The sequence below is a fragment of the Mustelus asterias genome, chromosome 12 (genome assembly GCF_964213995.1).
Source record: "Mustelus asterias chromosome 12, sMusAst1.hap1.1, whole genome shotgun sequence".
NCBI lineage: Eukaryota > Metazoa > Chordata > Chondrichthyes > Carcharhiniformes > Triakidae > Mustelus > Mustelus asterias.
The window spans coordinates 48,159,888-48,179,329 of NC_135812.1; the positions used below are offsets into that span (position 1 = coordinate 48,159,888).

The window sequence follows — 19,442 nt, forward strand, 5'->3', positions numbered from 1 at the left end:
GTTTCCAATGAATGAATGTGGCGATATTGAAGTGAGTCCAAACCTCACCGCACAGACTGCAGTAAATTAACGGCAGGTTCCTTCCTCCGTAAGCGATCAGCAATCAGCCACTTCAGATCTCTTCTGAGGGGCAAGCAATACTGCATATCGGAAGTAGTGGGACATGTAGCAGATGGAAGGGAACCAAACGTTTTGATCAACTTATTAGGTTCAAAAGACTAAGTCACATTAAAATGACTGTTCTGCCGTTGGTGCTTCGGGCTTTAATAAAGCGGTTACTAACGAGAGAGGTGTGTAAGTGCTGCTGAGTTGATCTTTCCTGCATAAGCAAACAGCGTGAAATTTGACCCAAATCCTTTGGAAATGATGCAGCTCTGGCATTGTCTGGCTCACACCTGCTGTTCTGAGCAGATTGCACACTGGGGAGCGTGGAATACCCAGTCTGTTCCACGCGTGAGTGGCCAGGTCTTCCTCGCCCTCCGTATTTCACTGCACATCACCATCTATAAATAGCAGAATGATTGATGGGCAAGTGGTGAGCTCTACCCACCTGTCACGCTTCCAGTTGGTTTCGAGCCAGTCCCCCACCGGATGGTTCTGGTCATAATGCTTATCTCTAGTCCGCCCCTCACCATCTGCCTTGTGTGGGCGAGGAACAAGAGGATCCACGCACCTTCAGCAGGGAGAAGACGCAGGGCTCTCCAGGGGTGGTGGGGGGAGGGGAGGGTGGTTGGAGTGAGTGGAAACTATTGCGGGGTGGGGGAAGCCGGCTACCTCTGGGGGAGGAAGGCTGTAGCCAACTGAGGGGGGGGGAAGAACAAATGAGCTGTGCCTGCACTAATGTCAGCTCAGCATTAACTGGAGGAGGGGTAGAGGTTATGCTGCAAATGTTATGGCGTATTGGGAGATAAAATAATACCACATGGTGGTGGGCACAGTAAAAGAACCTCAAACAATGGTCACTTTCTCCCCCAGCTTGTGCATGAGATAAAATGAATTTTTAAACAATTAACTTGAATTTGCAACTTTCCAGCAGTGGTGGATATGCAGCAATAGCAATAAAATCTTTTCTCTTTGTTGCAGATTAATTCACTCGGTGGCCTGGATATTGTCAGAGTGACTAAAATGTACAACGAAGCGCTGTCTCTGTTTATGACCAAACGCAACTGTTCCCTCACCGGATACATGTTCGACGATCTCTTCAGTCGTTTCCCAGTAAGTATGCAAGGGAGCTCGCCCAGCACTTTAAAGCAAGTTTTAAACGAGTGGCATTACAAAATGCATCATCCAAGTACCTTTGTACTGTCTTCAGTATGTCTCCTCTTGCTCCTTTGCTGAAAGAACCTTGGGGTCTAGTTACACAGATGGAAACAGCCCAGCAGTATCTCACCCGACTGCCCCTCAAGTTTGATGCGGGAGTGAGTGTCAGCATTAGCATCACCCCAAATACTCCAGAGCTCAGTATTGTGTCTGCCTTTGCACTCGCAGAGACTGAGGTGTCTGCATTGTGATCAGGAGCCAGTTGTAATGCCCCACGGTTGTGACGGCCTAGTCACCTCACAGCAGTTGCTGCATTTACCAGTTGGCTGGCCAGGTTACCTCAAAACCGCACTTTCTTTTTAAAGGAAGCAGTCCTTATTGGCTGGCAATTTTACCATGGGAGACGCTGGAGCTGAGTCTGATCCTGTCCTGGCACTGGTCCAACAACCCTCTAATATCTAGAGCAGGAATCCTGGCTCTAATCCCAGAATATTGCAATAACCTGTAGCCTGCCAACTGACTCAGGACAGACTACTTTCCCGCTTTGAGTCTGTTAAAATCAGTGCATTTATTGATCCTTTGCACCGGACATGGGGCCAGCTCACTGCTATTTGTGGTGGTCTTAACCTACGAGGGATACCCACTCCGTGCAAGTAACCATTCAATTCCAGCTGTTGGGCTCTCCCCTTTTCCTGCATTGACATACTTTTGCATGCCAAAGTGTTGCCTGTTTTGACTGTGTAAATACGAATGTAACGTGTGAAGTGTGGGCACATCCCTCAGTGGAACAGCTTCACAGCATGTCACCAGTCTCTGCTCAAATCCTACTTGGACTGCCTGTGATCAGACTGACAGTGACGCAGTCAATTTAAACTTGAGCATCGTGGGTGAGGAAATCCCGAGTGTTGAAAATGAACTTGAAGTAATTTGTGTGGAATGCACAGAGGACGTATTGGGAGAGGGAATATTATTTACTGCAACGACACACCCTCACTACAAACTCTTTGGAACCTGAAATCAAACAGGTGTACAATAGAAATAATGTGTGATGATGAAATCAGTTATTGATAGTAAGATAGAGAAGTCAGTGTGGCATCTAAAAATGTGTAAGTTCCATTTTAATGATTCCACGTCTTTACCTTTGACCTCAGATATTCATTGTTGTGCTACCCCATGAGGTAACATGCCTTCTATTTAACTGCGAATACCCCTCTCATTGCCCAAGCTGAGCCGTGCAGTTACCTCATTAGTTCCAAAGTCAACCAGTTCTACTGCATGGCTTGTGTGTCCTGTACAAGTTAGCTGTTCAGAATGACTGTCCTGGTGTGTGCGAGACCATGGAGTGGCCTCTTCTCCTAATGATACTCATTCTCTTATTCTGTAATTCGGCTGTGGCTGAGGTTACTAACGTGGGTGATTTCTCCTCATCTGCTTCAGGTCATGTGTTGTCAGCTCCTGCAGCCTGCTATCAAGTACATCACTGATGGAGTGCGGCAGCATCAGCAGGTAAGGATACCAGCCGCCACATCTGCGGACTTCACCAAACATTTGGAGGTGGCATTCTGATTATGCCAGCTACCTAGTTTCATCCTGGGAAGTGTGTGGAAAGCGACTGTTCCTCAATGTGAGGATGTTTTCACCATAGACTCTTGAGGCACATTGCGTCCATTCAGCCCATTGCACCTATATTGACCTCTGAAAGAGCAGTCAAACTAATCCTACTCACCTGCCTTGACCCCCTGAAGCCCTTCCATTTTTTTCCAATTAAAGTATATATCCAAATCAAAAGTTTTATAACTTAGTATTGAATCTGTTTCCACCATTCTTGCAGGCAGTGCATTCCAGTTCATCATTATTCGCTGTGTACAACAATTTCTTCTAATCTTCCCCAATTTCTCTTCTCTCTTTCTATACTGGGATTTTCACTCCTCTCTCCCCTGCTGGAATTCTCTCTCTCTCTCTCAGATTCTCACTCCTGCAATTCTACAGAATTCGTAGAATCCTTTCAGTGCAGAAGGAGGCCATTCGGCCCATTGAGCCTGCACTAACAATAATCCCACCCAGGCCCTATCCCCGTAACCCCATGTATTTACCTTGCTGATTGCCTTTCTGCATCCTCCTCCACAACTTCATCAAACTTCTCATAATTGCAAATGACTCAATCTCCGTTTTACCTTCTCTGCTCTAAGGAAAGCAATCCCAGTGTCTCTAAATCCTTCATTCAACAACTTCCTCATCTCTGATACTATTCTGGTAAATCTGCTCTGCCCAATCTCCAGGGTATCAATGCCCTCCCTGAATGAAGCAAGATGATCAGAATTGGCCACCACAGCTGATGTTGAACCAGAGATGTATGAATTATTACTTAGCATTATGACTTTTGCTTTTTTCTACTGGGTGTGTTTATAATGCTCAAGATCCTGTATATTTATGAATGAATCTGTTGATTTAACATGATGAATATTCAGTTGAATGTTCCACTTAGCACAGCTCTCATTGCTGAGCTGCTTTCTTTGACTGCCGCTACATTTTGGCAGCTTTCCACTGCTCTCTTGGTGTCTCTGTCACGCACACACACGCAAGCGCCCTGGCTAGTCCTGCTGAGGGCTTTGACGGCTGCCAGCTGAGCCACAGGAAGCCTGTGCTTCTCACGTTAGGGCACTCGGTCATGGAGCCACCTTGAATGAGAGCCTGTCCCCAAGAGAGCAGGATTGGACATCCGTGGTGTTCAGGCTGTTGGTTCACACTTACTCACATCTCACTCCAGCCTGGGCTGCTCCTGGTAAATTTGATTGCACAGAATCCGTAGGCCCAGTTTGAGAGGACTCTCGGATCTGAGTAGCTTATTTACGATGTGGAAATGTCGGTGTTGGACTGGGGTAAGTACCGTAAGAAGTCTCTCAACACCAGGTTAAAGTCCAACAGGTTTATTTGGTAGCACAAGCCACAAGCTTTCAGAGTGCTGCTCCTTCATCAGATGAGTGGGAGTTCTGTTCACAAACAGGGCATATAAAGACACAAACTCAATTTACAAAATAATGGTTGGAATGCGAGTCTTTTGAGGTAATCAAGTCTTAAAGGTACAGACAATGTGAGTGGAGAGAGGGTTAAGCACAGGTTAAAGAGATGTGTATTGTCTGCAACCAGGACAGTTAGTGAGAATTTGCAAGCCCAGGCAAGTCGTGGGGGTTACTGATAGTGTGACATGAACCCAAGATCCCGGTTGAGGCCGTCCTCGTGTGTGCGGAACTTGGCTATCAGTTTCTGCTCAGCGATTCTGCGTTGTCGTGTGTCGTGAAGGCCGCCTTGGAGAACGCTTACCCGAAGATCAGAGGCTGAATGCCCGTGACTGCTGAAGTGTTCCCCAACAGGAAGAGAACACTCTTGCCTGGTGATTGTCGAGCGGTGTTCATTCATCCATTGTCGTAGCGCCTGCATGGTCTCCCCAATGTACCATGCCTCGGGACATCTTTTCCTGCAGCATATCAGGTAGACAACGTTGGCCGAGTTGCAAGAGTATGTACCCTGTACCTGGTGGATGGTGTTCTCACATGAGATGATGGCATCTGTGTCGATGATCCGGCACATCTTGCAGAGGTTGCTGTGGCAGGGTTGTGTAGTGTCGTGGTCACTGTTCTCCTGAAGGCTGGGTAGTTTGCTGCGGACAATGGTCTGTTTGAGGTTGTGAGGTTGTTTGAAGGCAAGAAGTGGGGGTGTGGGGATGGCCTTGGTGAGATGTTAGTCTTCATCGCTGACGTTGAAGGCTCTGGAGAAGATGTCGTAGCTTCTCCACTCTGGGGAAGTACTGGACGGCGAAGGGTACTCTGTCCGCCGTATCCCATGTTTGTCTTCTGAGGAGGTCGGTGCGGTTTTTTGCATCGGAACTGTCGATCAATGAGTCTAGCGCCATATCCTGTTCTTATGAGGGCATCTTTCAGTGTCTGGAGGTGTCTGTTGCGATCCTCCTCATCCAAGCAGATCCTGTGTATATGGAGGGCTTGTCCGTTGGGGATGGCTTCTTTAACGTGTTTAGGGTGGAAGCTGGAGAAGTGGAGCATCGTGAGGTTATCTGTGGGCTTGCGGTACAGTCAAGTGCTGAGGTGACTGTCCTTGATGGAGATGCACGTGTCCAAGAATGCAACTGATTCTGGAGAGTAGTCCATGGTGAGTCTGATTGTGGGATGAAACTTGTTAATGTCATCATATAGTTGTTTCAGTGATTGTTCACCATGAGTCCAAAGGAAGAAAATGTCGTCAATGTATCTAGTGTATAGCATCGGTTGAAGGTCCTGTGCGGCGAAGAGGTCTTGTTCGAACCTGTGCATGAAGATGTTGGCATATTGAGGTGCGAATTTGGTCCCCATGGCTGTTCCGTGTGTCTGGATGAAGAACTGGTTGTTGAAGGTGAAGACATTGTGGTCCAGGATGAAGCGGATGAGTTGTAAAATTGCATCTGGAGATTGGCAGTTGTCGGCGTTGAGTACTGAGGCAGTTGCAGCAATGCCATTGTCATGGGGGATGCTGCCGAGACATCCATTGTGACGAGGAGTGCTCCTGGTTCAACTGCTCCATGTGTGCTGAGTTTCTGTAGGAAGTCCATAGTGTCGCAACAGAAGCTGGGGGTTCTTTGTACAGTGGGTTTCAGGATGCCCTTGACGTAGTCGGAGAGGTTCTTGCACAGGGTCCTATTGTCCGATACGATGGGACGGCTGGGAATGTTTGCCTTGTGTATCTTCGGGAGGCAGTAGAGATCTCCAATGTGGGGCGTACGTGGGATGAGAGCATGGAGGGTGCTCTGAAGGTCCGAATCAAAGCTCTTGATCAGTCTGTTGAGTTGACGGGTGTATTCTTTGGTCGAATCTGCGGGTAACTGTCTGTAGTGTTCCTCGTTGTCGGTACACATCTTTGCAGTAATACGTTCTGTTCAGTATGACGCTGGCCCCCCCTTTGCTGGTTTGATGACAATGTTGCGGTTGGTCTTGAGAGCGCGGATGGCGTTGCGTTGTGCTTGGGTGATGTTCGGTTGTGAGTGCGGCTGATGAATCTGGCATTGACGCACCTCCTGACGGTTTGGGCATACATGTCGAGGGCAGCGGCCTTCCGGAGGAGTCCATTTCGACTCCACTTTGGTTGCTGCACCGCGGATCTCTGTCGGCTGTTCCGGTTCATTGGCTGTCTCATTGTGTTCGCTGTTGGCCTCTTGGGGTTTGTGGAAGAACTCCCACAGCCTCATTCGCCTGATGAATTCCTCTGTGTCCTCTGCAAGACTGATGGGGTCTATTTTGGTGGTGGGGCAGAAATTGAGCCCTCGGCTGAGAACTTCGATTTCATATCATAGATATAGAAACCCTACAGTGCAGAAGGAGGCCATTCGGCCCATCGAGTCTGCACCGACCACAATCCCACCCAGGCCCTACCCCCACATATTTACCCGCTAATCCCTCTAACCAACACATCTCAGGGGCAATTTTAACCTGGCCAATCAACCTAACCCGCACATCGTTGGACAGTGGGAGGAAACCGGAGCACCCGGAGGAAACCCACGCAAACACGGGGAGAATGTGCAAACTCCACACAGACAGTGACCCGAGCCGGGAATCGAACCCGGGACCCTGGAGCTGTGAAGCAGCAGTGCTAACCACTGTGCTACCGTGCCGCCCTTGCTACCGTGCCGCCCTTGCTACCGTGCCGCCCTTCATCTTCATCTGGTTGAAGTGTGTAGTCTGACAAGTTGACAATGGACTTCCCTGCAGTGGTACTGTTTTCTACTGTGGTACCGGGGGAGGTTTGGTTGCTGTTGCTGGTGATGCCGAGTTTCTCAAGTTTCCTGTTCTTGGTGTGCATGTAGATGGCATAGTTCCTTTGTCTCGTCTGCTTGGCAGAGTTTCGCAGCTGGTCTGCGTCCTGAACGCAAGTTTGAGAATATTGACTATCTTGGTTTCCAGGATGCGGCGTTTGCTGTCGAGCTGGTGTATGCGGTGGTTGAGGAGTGAGAGAGAGGTGCGATGGCAAAGTCTCTCAGCGTAGTCTGTGTTATAGGTTAACCTGAGTGGGTTCGTGATCTGTAATCCTTTCGGTATCGTGTCTGCCATCTTTTCCGGAGCTTTCAACATGTCATCGATGAAGATGAACATCTCGCCAAGGCCATCCCCACACCCCCACTTCTTGCCTTCAAACAGACCATTGTCCGCAGCAATCTACCCAGCCTTCAGGAGAACAGTGACCACGACACCACACAACCCTGCCACAGCAACCTCTGCAAGACTTGCTGGATCATCGACATGGATGCGATCATCTCAAGTGAGAACACCATCCACCAGGTACACGGTACATACACTTGCAGCTCGGCCAACATTGTCTACCTGATAGGCTGCAGGAAAGGATGTCCCGAGGCATGGTACATTGGGGAGACCATGCAGGCGCTACGACAACAGATGAATGAACACCGCTTGACAATCACCAGGCAAGAATGTTCTCTTCCTGTTGGGGAACACTTCAGCAGTCACGGGCATTCAGCCTCTGATCTTCGGGTAAGCGTTCTCCAGGGCGGCCTTCACGACGCACGACAACACAGAATCGCTGAGCAGAAACTCAGTTCCGCACACATGAGGACGGCCTCAACCGGGATCTTGGGTTCATGTCACACTATCTGTAACCCCCACGACTTGCCTGGGCTTGCAAAATCTCACTAACTCTCCTGGCTGGAGACAATCCACATCTCTTTAACCTGTGCTTAACCCTCTCTCCACTCACATTGTTTGTACCTTTAAGACTTGGTTTCCTGTAAAGACTCGCATTCCAACCATTATTTTATAAATTGAGTTTGTACCTTTATATGCCCTGTTTGTGAACAGAACTCCCACTCACCTGATGAAGGAGCAGCGCTCTGAAAGCTTGTGGCTTGTGCTACCAAATAAACCTGTTGGACTTTAACCTGGTGTTGTGAGACTTCTTATCCAGCTTATTTATTCCAGTATAATACTGAGGGAATGCTGCATTGTCAGAGGTGCCGATTTTCAGATGAAACATTAAACCCCATCTGACTGCTTGATCCCAGGGCCACTATTTCAAAGAGCAGGGAAGTTACCCCTGTCCTGGCCAATCAATCAACATCTCAAAAAAAGATTATCTGGCCATTATTACTTTGCTGTTTGTGGATGTTTGCTTTGCACAAATTAACTTCTGCGTTTCCTGCATTGGCTACACTTCAAAAGGATTTCATTGGCTGGAAGGTACTTTTGAGATGTCTAGTTGTCATGAAAAATGCCATCTAAATGCAAGTCTTTCTTTATACGACCAGTGCTACAGTTCAAAGAGGGGGGCTTAATTAGTTCATGCTCCCATGTTCCAGAATGTAATCTGCACAATCGTAAACAGCAATCATTGCTGGGAGTACAATCCCTTAAAAGAGGGTGACTCCCTATTAAAGTATTATAAGAATGCCTTTCATTTCCTCTCTTCGTTGTTCGTCTCCTGAAGGCATTCAGCTGCAATGGGGTATGATTCTGCAGGTACCCCTCTGCCGCCTTATCCCTCAACAGGTAGCTAATCTTCTCATGTGAGCCTGGTTTGAGAGTGTCTGCAGACTATTCAGCAGCAGAGGGCATCGCAGCTAAGTCCCGTTTTATCTTTTCCTCTGTACTTTCTATCAGGAATTGGTGGACCAGCGGGTCCAGAAACAGTCATTAGTACAGCTTTACTTTAGTTGGAATGTTACATTGCCTAATGAAGGAAATATTCAGGGAGGGTTGTGGCTGCATTTGTTAAAGGAGCACTGCTGCCTCACAGTTCCAGGCTCCTGGATTCGATTCCCAGCATGGGTCACTGTCTGTGTGGAGTTTGCACATTCTCCCCGTGTCTGTGTGGGTTTCCTCCGGGTGCTCCGGTTTCCTCCCATAGTCTGAAAGAGGTGTTGGTTAGGTGTATTGGCCATGCTAAATTCTCCCTCCGTGTACCTGAGCTGCGTTGGTTAAAGGGATTAGCAGAATAAATATTTAGGGTTACGGGGATAGGGCCTGGGTAAGACTCTGGTCGGTGCAGACTCAATGGACCAAATGGCCGCCTCCTGCTCTGTAGAGATTCTATGATGCTTTAAGAAACACTTGCATTGAAGGAAAAAACATGCCGTCGTCCTTCATGTGGAGATCTCAGCATGAGTTGCCATCCCCTGGTTGATGTAGCTTGTGTTTCTTTACCCCACATCCATTGACTGCGCTGTTGTTCTCCAAGTGTGTGGCACTATTCAGTCAAGGTAATCATTTCTCTCTCATTAGCTTTTACTGAGTCTTTAAGACCCTAGATCATGCTGAGTACATGGAAAGAGGATGCTTTTTATGCATTGTCTTGACGTCTGACGATCAAGCCAGACTTTCCTATGGCACTGGTGCTTTCAACTCTCTGGTGTCCTGTGGTTTGAAACTGCTCGAGTGCTGTGATCGTTCTGGATTAATGAACTCTCAGCGAGAATTCTGACGCGTAGCTCAGTGCAGCTGCTGCAGTGGGCTTCAGCAGGACAGGCGCTGACAGAAGGAAAGTCCCGGGGGGTGGAGGTGGTGCTGCGTTGTGACAAGGCTGCGTCTCGTCAACTGGCGGACTCCTTCCATTGTTCAACCCCTCTGTCATAACACACGTCTTAAACCTCAAACCATTTGCTTTTGCAGAGGAGCATCTTTTATTGTACCTGATTGGTGTTAGTTAACCAAATGCATATCTGATGGTGATGAGGAAAGTGAGCTATTTAACTGCAGCCTTTGTCCCATGTTGAAGGGGCTCCTACTTTAGATGCAGAACTGTTTTCCCAGGAGACTGGAGACTGTTGCCCCATGACTAATGGCCGTGTCCTTACAGAACAGAGTAGCAGGGAGAGGAGCATTGTTCCAATCTTTGCCATACCCCACCTAGCTGTATTCCCTATGATCCCCTCAGAACTAATGGCTACTCTCTCTCATATAATGTGTTGGATAAGGACCTGGAGGCTAATTCTGTTGCTGGCCCCACGAGTTCATTGAATATATAGCATTTTAGAATTAACCGTCCCTGGTAATTATTGGGAGACATCAAAGCTTTGATTTGCGAGCTTGCCTTGCTGCTCGTGTACTGAAAACAGTTATTACCTCACTGCAATTCTACCATGCCTCCTCAGCTGGAAGGAAGCCAGATATCCTTAACCTCACAGTTTGCTGTCTATTCAAATGATTTTTGTTGATCTAGTCATTAAATTCATGTTACCTTCCCCCCTCTTGGTTTACATTTTACATCAGGAGTAGGCTTTACAACCCCTCTACCCTGCTCAATCATATTGGATCCGATCTTGCCCTCAGCTCTGCCTTCCTGCCAAGTTCCTCTTGGCCTTTGCCCTCACTCTGGGTCATTTGCTTCCAAATCAGTTTGAGTCAGGGTGACAGGTGCTGGGGACAAAAAGACGGGAGCTACCTGCGTACGTATGTGCGTGAGTTTTGTGCCCAAACTCTTAACTACAAATCAGCAGTGTTAACATATTTACCTGGATAATCATTAGTGTGATGTTCTATGGAGCGAGAGAGGCTGTGACTCAAATTCACTAATTGTACACTTAGTTTTTCTAGGCGCAGGAAGCTGTTCAGTCACGCTACAAAATACTTGTCTTTGTACCGTGTGATAGTAAGGAATGTAGAAAGAACATGTGTAGTCATCATGCGTTGTGTGAAAGAGCAGTGTGAAGAAAATATGACTTGACTAAATCGGCAAACATTCCAGAGATATGTCCAGGCTGAGCTCACAGTCAGTGTAATGTTTTAACCGTGGTTATAGCTTCTTTGCAGAACCAATACTCTGGTTTCTTGTACTTTAACCCTTCAATGCCTCCGGCTCCCTTGCTCACCATAAGCTAGGTAATACCTAGCATAATCTGGTCTGACATTTCAGTGCAGTACTGAAGGAATGCTGCACTGCTGGACTTTAAACAGTGACACGGGCGACACGGTGGCACAGTGGTTAGCACTACTGTCTCACAGCGCCAGGGACCCAGTTCAATTCTGACCTCGGGTCACTTTCTGTTTGGAGTTTGCACATTCTCCCCGTGTCTACGTGGGTTTCCTCCCACAGTCCAAAGATGTGTGGGTTGGGTTGATTGGCCATGATAAATTGACCATAGTGTCAGGGGGATTAGGGTAAATGAGGGTTACTGTTATACGGCCTGGGTGGGATTGTGGTTGGTACAGATTTGATGGGCCAAATGGCGTCCTGTGCTGTAGGGATTCTATAATTCTAAACTGAAGGCCCCTCAGCCCAGCTATGCATTAGGGATCCCCTGGCACAATTCGAGGAAGTGCAGAAAAGTCTGTGTCCTGAGCAGCGTTTATCTCAGACCTACTTGACAAAAAGTAAATTATCTTAGCAATGAGATAAATGGACTATTGATAGGACCAGGCTCCCATGTTTCTTACAGTTAGTGTTGGATAATAAATGCTGACCTTGACACCAGCTGGGCTTAACCCATGAACAAATGAAATGAAAATTGAGGGAGAAGGTTGGTGTAGGGATGAGAATGTACAAGAGTTGGTGTTTGTTTTGGATGTTTAGTTCACTCAGATATACGCTTCAGGAACAGGCCATTCAGTCAGCTAGTTCTGAAATTCCGATCACAACTATGAAGCCTTAAGCAATCATCAAATAAAAACTGAAAATGCTGCAAATGCAGCACCATTGGCAGAGAGAGAAAAGCAGCGTTAACATTTAAGCTCTGTATGGTCACAGACCTGAAACGTTAACTCCTAGTTTTCTCTACACAGCTGCTGCCTGATCTGCTGAGTATTTTCTGTTTTTGTTTTGAATTTCCAGCATCTGCAGTTATTGTACATAAGTGGTTATAAAATAAGTTGCCTTTACATTTGTGGTGCACTTATGAATGAAACGAGCATTCTCTCCTCCCCACCTTCATCACTTTCCAAAAGGAGCTCTCTGCTGTGGTTTCACATTTTCCTGCCAGTTGTGCTTAACCCAGAGTTTATGGGACCTGGCAGACAGTGGCAAGTCTGACATTGAGCCCAAATGACCCATCTGCAGAACTGAAGAGAAGTAGAAATGTAAAAAATTAAATAGTAGGAGGGACGAATAGAAGAACAGGGGAACGGTCGGGACAAAGGAGGGATTGACAAAGGTGTCATGGATGTAAGATAAGGGAGTATTAATGGTGCCATTGAGGGAATGAAGAGTGCTAATAGCGGCAAAAAGTGCAATAGCAGAATGTGTTGATGGAAGCAAGACTGAACAACAAGGGACAGATGGGCATGTGGGGGAGGGGTGAGATTATGTCGGGACAGACCAAGAACTGAAAAACAAAGTGCAGGCCATTACTCACATGAGTATACACTGCTTCAACACTCCAAGGTCAGCCCAGGTCATTGACCTGAAACATTAACTCTGTTTCTCTCCTAAGGTGACGTGAGTATTTCTTGGTTCTATTTCAGGTATGGCACGTGTTCAAACCTCCCTCCACTTATCATAACATCTAACCTGCAAAGAGCTCCCCTTGTTATAAGTACATATACACTTTTTAAGCTAACCATCCTGTAGCCTCTTACTTCTAGTACCAAGTTGGAGACATAGTAAAGCTGTATGGCTATTGAGGACTGGGTTGATAGTGCTCAGTTTCATTTTAAGTAAGGCCCTTTACATTAGAAGGTAGGATAGTCGTTCTAACCTGGATTTGAAACCAGGTCTGGGAGGTGAAAGGTCAATGATCTGGATAGGTAAAGGACCAGCTAGTCCATCGAGTATATCCTAAACTGGCACGGATTAACTTGTGCCTGGGATCTACCTCCATTCAATCCACAGGGACACGTCCGTACATACCGCATCTCCTGGAAAAGATAAAAGAGAAAACCTTTACAGGAGTTGATCAGTCAGTCTGGAGTCGCGTTTGAAACCATATACAAGAACCAGACTAAAATTAATTGTTGAGAAAATATTAATTACCATTAGTGTAGAATTAAGCAGCAATGAATGAAAAGCTGCTTCAGTAAGGAATGCCATATTTAAAATATGCTTCCTGTTCAAAGGGACTAAATCAGATTAAATCAAATTGGGTGTGGGAGAAGATTACAGTTTTGCTTTGATAGTTAAAGGGTGAATTCCAATGATCTTATGAAAATGCCCTGTTTGATTGCAGTCACATAGAGACATGAAAGTGCCCATTATAACGATCTGCAAGTGACATGCAGCGTGGGATTTATTAAACTGTATATTTCCAATTCCTCTTCAAGGGCCCGAAATGCAATCAGTTGCATCTTGTATGAGGTCTCAGTGGGCATGACTTCACTGTGCTACTTGCCGGTGCTACTTGTCCTCGAATTTGCTGTCAAATTGTATTCTTTACTCCAGATGGAAATGGGAGTTTAGCCAAAGTGAAGATAGGTGATATGGTGGGGTCTTAGAGGTTCAAGGTAAGGACTGCTTGCATTGCATGGATCTCTTCATTTAGCACTTTGAACAGTTTCAGGATCTATGTTCCTAATTTTGATAGACAATGCACATAGATGTGTACATTCTCTATCCATAGAGAGAACAGGCAGGTTTGGGTTCCTCAGCCAGAGAAAAATTCTGTTTAAATTACTGTAAAATTCAGGAAGGAATTTATAGCTTTACTTACCAAGTAGTGCTTTTCACATACCTGTACAAATTCTGCCCCCTGGTATGAACATCACTATGAGCAGCGCACTCATCAAAATACTTGAACATATTTGGTTTGTTTTATTTCTGCCTTTTGTGACTTTTTTAAAAACCTAATGGGTATCTTATGCAATTAACTTCTGAAAAACTTTGCCGTATTGAACTGCATATATCTTCCTTTGACATTAATGAGGCATTCAAAACACTTCTGATCATGAGTGGTTGATTATTCCTAGTCATCCTGTTGCAAGTTGACGATTCTCGTGCCAGGCGATGTTCTGCCCACTCAGTCTCTTGAGTTGGATTGACCATCAATCGGTACGGCTGGTCAGAGACCTGGGGCAATGCAGGACACCTGATTGAGTGTCCTGACCATTGGAGGTCAGCTTTAGGCTGCTTTCCAGTCAGACCTAACCCCTAAAGTTTGCATGGAAATCCAATCCCATTGATAGGGGGATTTGTAAGTGTTTAAAACCTGGGCAGGGAGTAGTTGTGCCATGGTTAGAACTTTGGTGTGTTACTGGGGATTTTATTTTGATATAATTGTGCTTTGTAAGCTCTTAAATGATTGCACTTTATATTCAGAGTATACTTATTACATCCCCACCCTTCTCGAAGGGTAAAGTGCTTTGAGAAGTTCATTGGTTGTGAAACGTGCTATATAAATGCAAGTCTTTCTACATTACAATTCTCCCACACAGAATTTGTGATATTTTCCCACGTTGTCAGGAGCATTTTCTGCTTGAAGCTAGTATATAAAAAACAGATTGCACATGTCGTTGGCTTTGGGTACAAACATCACTTAAACCCAGAGTACTCAATCTCCAAGCTTTAATAACTTGTGCACAAATGAGAACACAAGGCAAGCAAAGTATTGCCGAATGTTCTGTTGATACATGTAGAAAATTTAGCAGTTATAGTTAATTACAGCAAATGAGAAACAAACATTCTTTTCTAATCCTTCATTGGCATACATATCCATCAATCATAGCATAGCCTTTTGCCATTTCTTATCCAATAGAAAACCAATCCTTTATTAGCATAATATGTCCCCATAGCTTGCAATTTGGTAATTGTCATGGTAACTTACTCTTTGTCCTATCCCGGAATGCAGTGATTATGGAACAAGGTTTTAGATTTAGTCACTTATCCTGAGTGCATAAACGCTGGCCTCACTGAAGGCCTTGTTTGGCTAATAATCATCTTCCATTACTTGACAGGTTTTTTTTGACAATTATGGAACTTTAATTTTCACAATTGTTTGTAACCTAACTTTCACGCTCACCCAGTAAAGTGGCATTCTGAATAACAGTTCTCACTGACAGCTTGAAGAGCATTTGTTAATCCTGAATGCGACTTTACTGAAAAGCCTGTTTCTTTCTGCATTGATCCTATGGGGAGAGATACTGAAAGGTTGCACAGCCAGTCTCGCACTAACTAGATTTCAAACAAAACTAATTCCAAATTTTCAAGGCTATTTTTCAGTACTAAAATGTAGCTCATCAGTTGTTGCCCACAGGTTTAACAATGGTAGGGATCAGTTCCTTGGTCCATCAAAACTAAAATATCTGCGAACCAATGATTTCTGACCATCTTACGACACACAAAAGTTCTGCCAAGAAAGGCAGCTCATTGAGATGAATAGTGTAGCAGTTTCATGACAGCAGCTACAGCTGGCATCTCATTTTTCTCCCTCATCTTGTGATCTTTTGTGTCCTACAGCTGCATGAGCGCAGGTAGACTTATTAACAGGACAGGAGAGTGTGAAAGACAGGACACTAACTCATTTTACACTGTCATTGGCAGCATTCATCTCTGGTGGCCTGAGATCTGAGCTGATAGGTAGCTTCTGGGAGGCAGACTGTGCCTTTAGTTAAAGGCCGCTATGTCACAGTTGAGGATCGATGTGAAATTCTTTGCTTTTGACAATCGTTGGTGGTTAACAATGAGGTTGAGTGTCTTGGGCTACAAGAAGGTCTAGACAGGATGATCAAATAAGTGGCAGATGGAACTTAACCCTGAAAAATGTGAGGTGATGCACTTTGGAAGGAGTAATTTGAAAAGAAAGTATTCAATGAACGACATGACACTAGGAGGTTCTGTGGAACAAAGGGACCTTGCATTTGCCCATTGATCTCTGAAGACAGAAGGGCATGTTAGTGGGATGCTGAAAAAGACATGATATACTTACCTTTATTAATCGCGACATTACAAAAGCAGAGGGGTCATGATGGAGTTAGAGACAGTTAGAATACTGTATGCAGTTCTGGTCGCCACATTATTGGAAGGATGTGATTGCACTGGAGAGGGTGCAGGGGAGATTCACCAGGTTGCTGCCTAGGATGGAACATTTAAGTTATGAAGGGAGGTTGGGTAGGCTTGGGTTGTTTTCATTGGAGCAGAGAAGACTGGGGGGTGACTTGATTGAGGTGTTCAAGTTTGAGGGGCATGGACAGAGTGGATAAGGAGCAGTTGTTCCCCTTAGTTCAAGGGGTCAGTCACGAGGGGGCACAAGTTCAAGGCGAGAGGCAAGAGGTTTTTGGGGGTGGGGAAAGGATGTGAAGAAGTGATGGTTGTCACTGCTCTGCCTAGGAGGGTGGTAGAGGCTAGTTGCATCACATCCTTTAAAAAGTACCTGGATGAGCACTTGGCACATCATATTCAAGGCTATGGACCAAGTCTGGTAAATGGGATTGAGTGAGAAATCAGGTGTTTCTCGTGTGTCGGTGCAGACTCGGGCCAAAGGGCCTCTTCTGCACCGTCTAATTCCATGATTCAAACTTTTGAATCCTGTCTAATCCTGAAACCCTTCCATTTGTGGCAGCTATTAAAATGGGTGGAACCTAATTGTAAGCATTGTCAAAATAGTTTGCTGTATTGCTTGGTGGTTGATGAGCAATTAATGGTTTCGACCAGATAAATTGGGAAGCGTGCCAAGTTTGTTTATATTTAGTTTTTGTTTCACTGGCACACCTTGACTTTACAAATGAGGTTGAGATAAGTCCATTTGAATTAGGGACTTTGATGTGGTAACTAGAAAAAGCACTTAATACTATGTGTTTAGTGATTCATTAATACAGGAATGTGCCCTGTCAATCTGGTCTTAACATCACTCAGTGACATCCTTCGTTTCTGTCTGGTTCTTAATTTGCATGAGTTTTCTTATCTTGCTCTTCAACTTTCTCAGCCAGAAATATATTTCCTTGATTCCTTTCTCTTCCTGCAATCCTACACTCACCAGTCTGTTTCTTTCTCTCCGGGTCTTTGAGAATCCCTTACTATTAAAAGGGAAAAAAATTGCATTTATTTTAGTATCTTTCGTGACTTCAAGGTGTTCTAAGTGTCTCATAGTCAATTAAGCACTTGTGAAAGGTGATCACTGTTGTGATTTTTAAAAGAGCCAATTTGCACACAGCAAGCTCTTACCAAATGCAGTCATAGAGGTTTACAGCATGGAAACAGGCCCTTCGGCCCAACTTGTCTATGCCGCCCTTTTTTTTAAACCCCTAAGCTAATCCCAATTGCCCACATTTGGCCCATATCCCTCTATATACATCTTGCCCATGTAACTATCTAAGTGCTTTTTAAAAGACAAAATTGTACCCGCCTCTACTACTACCTCTGGCAGCTTGTTCCAGACACTCACCACCCTCTGTGAAAAAATTGCCCCTCAGGACACTTTTGTATCTCTCCCATCTCACCTTAAACCTATGCCCTCTAGTGTGGTAATCCGGGGGAACTTTTAGTACTGGTTGAAGAGTAAATATTGACTTGGACGGTGCAGAGATTTATTTTCTCTTCAAAACAATGCCCTGGGATCTTTAACATTCACCTGAAAGGGCATGTGGGGCTCAGTGCAGAGTCTCATCTGAAAAACAGCATCTCTGACAGTGCGGTCTTCCCTCAGTATTGCACTGGAGTGTCAACCTGGAGTTTGTAGTCTCTGAACACATGTATACTGCAGCCCAAAGCTGAAAAGTACCACAGAGTACCTGGTGTAATTTTTGTGTCTCACTTATTCTCGCAGTAAGATTCCATAAGCAGATCCCTATTAAACTCGCACGTGTCATTGAGTGAGAGAGCCTAACAGCTCATACAGATTTGGGACTAGATTCCCATGTCAATGGTTCACTTCAAAGGACTTTACTAAAATAGTTCATTGCCCTATTGTTCCTTTCAAGCAAAACAATAATGTGTTTACAAGCCCGCTATTCTGGGGAAACAGTGGCTTTGTGATAATAACATTGGACTAGTAATCCAGAGGCCCAGGCTTATGCTTTGTGGCCATTGATTCAAATCCCATCACAGCAGCTGGATATTTAACTTACTTAATCAAAATCCGGTTAATCTGGAATTGAAAACTGGTCACAGTAATAATGGTCATGAAAATATTGATTTTGGTTTTTTTTTAAAAAAGGAAATCTGCCATCCTTACCTGGTGGTTACCTGTGGTTTTACCTGAACTGCTGACTAAAGTAACCCAGCAAAGCCACTCAGTTGTTCTGAACCATTACCATGTGGATTGCATCAGCTCAAGAAGGCAGCTCGCCACTACTTTCACAAGGTCAATTCAGACTGGACATCAAATGCTGGCTTTGCCAGCAACGCCCACGTCACCTGAAAGAATTTTAAAAATCAAGACACATACAGCAGGAATTGTAATTGTGCAAAGGCTTGAGATTTGATCAGTTCACAAGAGTTTTAAATAACTTTTTCAGAATGTGTTTCTTTGCATCAACTGATAGCTGGCCCGTCTTTAGATGTGGAAATGCCGGCATTGGACTGGGGTAAACACAGTAAGGAGTCTAACAACACCAGGTTAAAGTCCAACAGGTTTATTTGGTAGCAAACGCCACTAGCTTTCGGGGAGTGGAAATCTGCTCTCAAACAGGGCACAGAGACACTGTGTCTCTGTGCCCTGTTTGAGAGCAGGTTTCCACTCCATCTGACGAAGGAGCAGCGCTCCAAAAGCTAGTGGCGTTTGCTACCAAATAAACCTGTTGGATTTTAACCTGGTGTTGTTAGACTCCTTACTGTCTTTAGATCACAGCAAAGGCTGGTGTATATCAGTGGGTTATTGAATAGCTAAAATGTTAAGCCTCATCAGAGGTACAGTACATGGCAAAATTCTTTTCACACCTCGTCTAGACAGTATAGACTTCATTAATGCAATGAACAGGTTTAATCTGTCAATTTTAGGATGGAACATTGATATCCTGCCAGTTGCATGATGAAATTCTTTCAAATGTCTTAACAGTGGCTATTATTTTACAGCCTGACTCAGCAAGGAAAGGCTTCCCTGTTTAGTTATTTCAAAAATGTATTTGTTTTTGCATCCATACAAGAAAATATAGTCGAGAAATGCTCCTGTCTGAAGTATGACTGCTTCCTGCACGCAAGTGCACTCATGAACTGGTCCCGCTCTCTGTTTGGAATATTTTAAACCTAATGTGTGGTTTAGGGACAAAGTTATCTGCCAGTGGCATAACATGCTTGTCTTTTCATATTTGCTATCAGATTTCAGTTCTAAGTCA

The 19,442-nt window shown here is 45.1% G+C and overlaps 1 protein-coding gene across 1 annotated transcript in view; it reads left to right on the top strand.

Moving 5' to 3' along the window:
* The window catches only part of mybbp1a (MYB binding protein (P160) 1a), a 124,999-nt gene that overhangs the window by 98,159 nt on the left and 7,398 nt on the right, over positions 1 to 19,442 (top strand). The window contains exons 22-23 of the mRNA XM_078226028.1: positions 1,084 to 1,215; positions 2,698 to 2,766. Of these exons, the coding sequence (XP_078082154.1) occupies positions 1,084 to 1,215; positions 2,698 to 2,766 (201 nt within the window). The remainder of the gene's footprint in view (positions 1 to 1,083; positions 1,216 to 2,697; positions 2,767 to 19,442) is intronic.